General features: G+C 45.5%; 1 protein-coding gene across 1 annotated transcript in view; it reads right to left on the minus strand.

Annotated features, from left to right (window-relative positions):
* The window catches only part of LOC308366211 (tetratricopeptide repeat protein 28-like), a gene marked incomplete at its 5' end in the record, with an annotated part of 109,092 nt that extends 103,575 nt beyond the window's left edge, over positions 1-5,517 (minus strand). The window contains one exon of the mRNA XM_080839846.1: positions 5,457-5,517. Within this exon, the coding sequence (XP_080695972.1) occupies positions 5,457-5,517 (61 nt within the window). The remainder of the gene's footprint in view (positions 1-5,456) is intronic.
* Between the last annotated feature and the right edge of the window lie 1,983 nt (positions 5,518-7,500).

Genomic DNA, 7,500 nt, shown 5'->3' on the forward strand with positions numbered 1-7,500 from the left:
TTTGTGAAGCTGTGTGACTGTATGAGTGTACTGTATGTCAGAGCATTTGCATGTGCTCTATGTGTGCATCTAAACGTGATGCTTATGGATTTCTTCATGAAAGTGTATCTGTGGGCACATAACACAGACCAGATCACATATGTGTGTGTGTGAGTATGTGTGTATACACAAGAGAGAAGTAAAAAAAGGTAGGCACGTGTACGCGCATAGGGGTGTGAATGCGCACGCGGCCATGCGTGTATTTGTCCGTCCTGACACATCACTTTGCGCCCTTGCGTGCCGCTACCGGCTATCGATCGCTGCGGTGTACCTGTCACGGCCTTGAGAGGTGTTGCGACTGGGGGAGAGGGAAAGGTTATCCGTTGGAGTGTCGTAATCAATGGCGTGCATTCAGCCTCAGTCAAGTGCCAGCGTTATCGCTTAAAAACCGCTGGCCAAAAATAATTAAGGAAGACAGCAGCGCAAAAAGGCTACACAATCACAATCTGGGAGGTGTCAACAACTGAACAGCGAGACATTAGTAAAAGACTGACCTAAAGACAGTGAGAGGCAGAGAGAGAGGAGAGAGAGAGAGAGAGAAAGAAACACAACGCAAGAATGCTGATGATTCATCTAAACAACGGCTTCATGATGTCATCTGTGTTATATGTTGCAAGATGCTCGCTGTTTTCAGCTCTGCTCGTGTGGTCTGGAATGTTCATCTGACATCTTAGGGTGACATATTGTGCGTTCTTCTCCACATGCACAAGCAACCGTGTAATCACATTTCGAGCCTCCCCAGCTGCCTGGGCCACACGCTAACTCTGTCTCCCTGAAAGCAGTCCTCGCACAGATCTCTCCATGTTAGTTCCGCAAACCTTTCACCCTTTTCTTCCCCAAAATAGAAAATAAGGCGACTTGTGCTTGAAGGTGATGGGTTAATGAGTCGCCACGGCGACACGTGTGCCCCTAACCAACCATTTCGCGGTGAGGGACCTGGTCAGCCAATCTGTGGCCCATGCTCCTCCGTCTTCATTTGTGTGGCTGTAATTGGCTCTGACGGCCAGCTCGAGCGTGGCAAAGGGAACAGCCGTCGTTGTGTAAACAAAGCCACATGTTCCCCAAACGGGGGGCTTGCGCCCCATTCCAGCTCCGGATAAGGAGTGGAGGGAGGGGTGGGGGTGGGGAGGGGGCATGGCATACCCCTTGCTCAGCATGGCACCAGCATGGAGAGGATGCGCCAGTGCTCTTCAGAGGAGATGGAAGGTCGGGCCAAAGTCACCCCTGTCTGGGGACACAAGAGTCACTGCTTCCCGGTTCACTTCCTGGACACCCACAACACTACTATGAGTTTTAAGGTATAGTTTAGCTCTGTGTGACTACAAATGACAACAAAGCCAGCCATTAGTATAGTCGAGTGTGTTCAGTTACACACGGCCATGGAGGCATTTATTGTTCACACAGGGAATGGAACTTCAGCCATTTTGTACTCATTCCAGCTGAGCTCCATATTGGATTTCTTTGAGTTTGACAGCAGTCTTTTCCACAAAAGAGAAGCTTTTTCACTTCTATGGTGGTAAATGGTGACCAATTCCCAAAGGTCACTGGCATTCTGCTGGATAATTACTTTTGTGCTACACTGAAAAACAACATGGCTGACTACAGAGAGGAGGCTGAGAGGACTTTTGTATTCGTTCTTTGGTGGACCAGTACTTGGACAGGTTATTCTGGGAATACCTAAAAAACGGTTTTGGCACCACCACATCGAGCCATTCATTCTCATATGTAGCCATCGCCTGGCACACTATTTAATTTGATAGTCTGGGTCTCCTGCTGGAGGGGCTTCCCAGCCACTCCGAGCCCATCTGCCATCTCTCGGGCGGCGGCCAGCCGGCTCTCCCCGGCTCCAGCGCCGCTCCGCTGATCCCACCGGCAGGAAATCAGGCATGATGGACCAAAGGCCCGGCGCGTCATCCAGCCGACAGCACCAAATTGGAGAGGAGCACGGAGAGCCGAGAGCGGGCCAGAGAAGACTTGAGAGAGAAATATTGAAGTGGAAGGATGGGGATATGGAAAGAGAGAGAGAGAGTGCGAGAGAGAAAGAGAGAGAGAGAGAGAGTGAGAGAGAAAGAGAGAGAGAGAGAGAGTGGGAGAAGGGCAGAGAGATGGAAAGAGTGAAAGAGAGAGAGAGACATGGAGGACTAAAATGCAAAATTCAGGGAAAGTGAATAAACGGAAATCGAGTGTGAGAGAGAAGGAGAATGAGAGAGAGAAGGAGAGAGAGAGAGAAAGGGGGGAATAGGGATTTAATTCCAGGGGGGAAAGAAAGTCTAGTGTGATAGAGAGATAGATATAGAGAGAGTAAGCAAGTGAAGAGGAGAAGCAAGGATTGAATTCTACGAGGGCAGTGCACACAAAAGAGAGATAGGCTGCAGACAGATCTAATTCACACCACCACTTCGCACTCTTGCGACAAGAAAATTCATCTCCACTTTGACGGCTGGTTAACAGGCTGCACATGCTGCACGTCGTGCCCTGTACACCAGATATGAATGCAGAGATAGGAACGCTGCACGCATGTATTCCCAGTGGGCCGCGCTGAGGAATGAACCCGATGTAGCACCAGTTTAAGTGCGGGATGAGTCTTCGCGTCCCCCTCCCGCCAAGCGGCTCCCTCAGGTCTTACGGGTATTACACGCTCTGGCACACCAATCCGGCGCCTGTAAATGAAGCTAATCACTACGCTAGCTCAGCGTCTTTTTCTATCGCTTGATGAAAATAAATGATTTCCAGAAAGGATTATAATATAGATTAAAATACATATCAGGACTGTCTCCCCCCCATTCCCCCATTCCCCCCTCCTCCTCCGAAGTTCATTTTCCTTGAGCAATAAGCCATCCGTCACGGCTTGGGAATTCTGGGATAAGAGGAATTTCATAGCTGCCGGGCATCTATGTGAAATACACACGCGCGAGAACACAATTACTTGATGATGATGTTAAAGTGGGTATGGGAGGCAAGTTTCATGCTCAACTGTTTTTCTTACTCCTTCACACCACATATCCTTCTCACTAGCAGCAACAGGAAACACCTTTTGACTCTTTGCTTAAAAAATAAAACAATATTTTTTTCCGGTCATATGTTCCCTAGGATTTTGAGTTTGTTCCTTGAGGCACAAAAATACAAATTCAAATGAATTAAATCAGACTTGGGTCATTCTCTTGACCTGCGTCATTTTAGAGTTTATCACTTCCAAATGTTATCGTGTTTTCATTTTTTCTTGAAAGGTACATTTCCAGTGCTTGCAATGAGTCGCTGTAATTTGGACTGAAGGCTAACTACACATTAACATGCTTTCGTTAACCTCACAGGCAATAAGCACTGGCAGCAAATACTTTGCCCCTGAAACATAAAATAGTGCTCGTTTGGCCTCACTCTCAATGAGTTTAGTTAATGTTCTCCCAACCTTGGGAGAACATAAAAGAGCCAGCATTTACACATCTGCCATGTCAAAAAAAAAAAGATGAGACACCAAAATATGAAATGGCTTTCTCCTCACCTCAGAGAGACAAATGGGGCTGGAATGAAAAAGCCCTAATTGAATGTCCTGTTTGTGAACACAACCGTCAGACTAGCCATCCGCTGCTGGGGCTCTCTGATCTCAGAACAGCCCGCCATGTTGATCAAACAACCATTCATCTATCTGTAGTCTCATATGATGGGTTTTTTTTATCTGCTTTTTGCTTTGGATTTTCCGAATGGTTTAATTAATACGTTCCAGAGGCCGTGTGCCCGGCTTGCCATGCAAGCCTCATTGATCGTAGCAGCTGGTGCTATCAGTCAAATCTTTCTGTCTGTCTCAATTTTCTCTGTTCCGATATGCTCCCTCTTCAATCTCTCCCACTGTCTGACCTACTACTCTACCCTTTCCTTTCTCGCTCTCTCTCATACTCCGTCTCTCTCTCTCTTTCTTTCTTCTTCTTTTTCAAAATAAGAGGGGGAACATAGTTCAGTCTTTTCAGATAACATTAGGTCTGGAGGAAGAAAATGGATAGAGAGGGACTCTGTGAAATTACACTCTTTGATGACTTGCCACTCTGAGTTATGAACAGAAAGAAAATGGAAAACAAGAAAAAACATGAAATGGAGAGAGAGAGAGAAAATAGCCCAAAAAGACATATGGGACGTGAGATGCTTATAAGGTGTTTGCTAATCAACCCCAGTGAGCAGTCTAGCACAATATCACAAAAGACTAATGGTTTCATTAAAAATGAGAATTGTCTGAATTCAACCGTGCAAGTCACCACGAATTGCAGACCCGATCTCTCTGACAAGGGTTGATGGCAGACTGCAAGCAGGCTAGTTTTGTGAGTCGCAAGCATCTTGCATACTCATTTCATACAACACAGAGTTGAGCAATTACACAGACAATGGTTTGTTTGGGAATGAAAAAAAAGATTGGTCCAGAGCAAAGAAGGTGTTTTCACCGGTTTTCTCTGTTGAAAGGTAAACCATTTTTTGAAAGGTAAATAATAATAGATAATGGCTAGAACTGTGCTGTTTCGCATTTATGTATGCATTTTAGCAGGAAATTTGTGTTCATGTGTGTGTGTGTGTGTGTGTAAGCGTGTGTGTGCTCATGTGCATGTGTGTATGTGACAGAGGAAGTCCATTAAGAGTCCACAGAGACAGGGCACATGACAAGAAAAGATTGATTTACAAGAAAAAAACTTTGAAGGAGCATCGTCTATCCTTTTCTCACGGAAGGATAACCTCCTTTCCCTATTACTTCTCACCTCTGCTCGGTTTCACTCTCCTGTCTCTCCCACTTCAGAGACACCAAACACCATAGAGACCCACACAGGCTAAGTGTCCCTGCCTTAGCACTGACTAGAAAAAGTGGGCCACAAGAAATGCTCCTTCACATACTGTGTATCATGGGTATACGTGCATGCACGCACGCACATACACACACACACACACACACACACACACACACACACACCTCCGGTCTAGGTCAGCAGCAAAGGTTAGGGTCTGACATGGTGATCAAAAAAAACATGTAGCGCTGTTAAGTGCTTTTAGCAGGCCATGGCTGGATGTTTAGATGTACCACAACATGGACTCATCAGAGTGAGGTTAAATTCTACTAAACGTAGAAGATAAAAGTGGCAAAGGACTCTACTAGGGTACCCTAGCAGGGGTAGGTTTTGTGCACCTTTACCTCACAAACTGTCCTGTCAGCAAAATCCTGCAGCAAAAACTAGCATACCGTCCGAAGCACAATATGTTCGCAGATGGCATTGCTCTGAAACTGGGAGCTCAACCTTTGAGCCAAGCTGTTGGTTTCTTCTGAAGGCTCTCTCTGTCTGTTTGTCTGTCTGTCTATCTTTCTCTCTCTTCACACCAGAGCTTTTGGTGTGGACCGGAGTCCGTTTGAGTCGTTAGTTTGGTTAGTTGCGCCAAAGGGACCTTACCCGAGTCCTCCAGAATGTGGGGCTCTGGGGTACGGTTCACCTGAACTCCAGTGTCGTTCATATTTGGGGTGAAAGCTATCTTATGTAAAACCAGGAAGTGAATGCTACTGACGGCCGCTGATGTATCCAAATTCTTCTACAATAAATAAATCACCGTTAAATGTGAAACTGTTTATTAACATTCAATTTTCTGAAGAGCTAACAATAGGCTGGTGACTAGAAGACAACACCGTGGTAATTCATGCTTGAGGGCATGCGTTCATCTCGCATAGCCGTCTGTCTCTGCAAAAACCTTATCCATGCAGCTCGTATCATTTATGGCAGAGAGACAAAGACCAAATTAACAAAAAAAGATGATGAACAGTGTGAGCAATGTGAGTGAGAGCTCGGCTTTCCATTTTTCCGTCCTTACTTTGGCTGTTGCCTTGCGACCATGGCCGTTAAGTATACCCCCACAGTCTAAATGAAAAGTCAATAATTTGTTCCAGTACATTACAGTATTTTAGCTGTCCTCGTGAAATGCATGCTTGGTTCCATTCGCCAAGTCTAAATAAAAGAAAGGCATTAAAGTCAAATTTGGTATAATGATTCTAGCTACTCTGGCTACTACTATCTACTAGTTCACCATGTCCAGCGAATATTATGCATTATAATAGAAATAACACTTGACTTAACTGGGTGCAACTTGGATTACCTTAACTGGACACTGGAGGTGGTGGTGCTAATAATCACGCTTCCACCCCTGCATTAGATATCAATCGCTAAAACATATCTTACAATTTCAATCAGGGAAAGATGTTTTCTCACTTCAGAGTTCAGTATCAGTCGGCCATGCATTGACATATAAACAAAGGCTACCACTTAGCATATTTAACATTTGAAAAGCCCTACAATCCCAGTAACCTTTGGAATCTGGTGCATTTGTATTCCGGCTCCGCTTATCGTAATAATAACAGAGGCATACAACGCAATATGCCAGTGACAGATGGGGTCGTGTAAAGCTCACGTGTTTGCGTTAAAACAGGAGCTAGCAACATTGGTACATATTATGTTGATAAACGGACCATGGTACATATATGATAGGGGTTCCATATTATGTTTATAAACGGACCATGGTTCACAATCAAATGATGTAATGTGAAAAGAAACAAGTGGGGGCAGGGGGGAATATTCACACTTGAGTTCGAAGCAGCAAAACTTCCAAATGACACACAGCCAATGAAATCACCCAATCTCAGAGCCTCATAGGAATAGCAGTGTTTTTTCAGCAGGCAAAGAAAAGAGAAACACCTGTCCATATTCACAAGCATGTTTGCCATTCTGCTGTCACAATGCAATCAAACTACTGACCCCTACTCCACCACCATCAGCCCGTCGCACAAGGGTGACAAATAGCTCCTTGAAATGAGAGATGCACCAGAGGATTACTGCTTTCTGTCCTCCTGTCTGCCTGAACACAATGGAGCTCCACACCCTGTGCAGAACCAAGAGAGGAAATAAAGCAGACTTGTAGCGCAACGGTGAACAGACCCCCCTCTGCTTTCCCATTCTCACTCAGTCACTCACTCACTCACTCTAATACTTCCCTTTCTCCCTCTAACACACACACACACACACACACACACACACACACATACACACTCAGCTGCACACATCTTACACACGCACACACCTTTCTCAGATGGTTGCTCTGTTGTCAGGCTCCAGCAGGATGGATCCAAAGCCGGTGGTTATTTTCCACCGGCCCCCCGGACTAGCACTCTGTCTGTCGTTATCTTCCCCTCTTACTTCAGGTCTAACTTACTAAAGCGTGAAGGGAAGGGAAGAGAGGAGAGGAGAGGGGAAGAGACGAGAGGCGGCGATGCACCAGTGGATGGAAGGCCTTTTAAAGGCCTATCAGTCTGTTAACGTCTGACATGAAAGACATTTCCTAACCTCACAAGATTTCAAAGGCACAGCAGCATATAATAAACTTACAGACACACACACACACACACTGCCTCTCTCTCTAACTAACCAAAACTACAAACTACATACATACACA

The sequence above is a fragment of the Sprattus sprattus genome (assembly GCF_963457725.1).
Source record: "Sprattus sprattus genome assembly, chromosome: 5".
NCBI classification, from domain to species: Eukaryota; Metazoa; Chordata; class Actinopteri; order Clupeiformes; family Clupeidae; genus Sprattus; species Sprattus sprattus.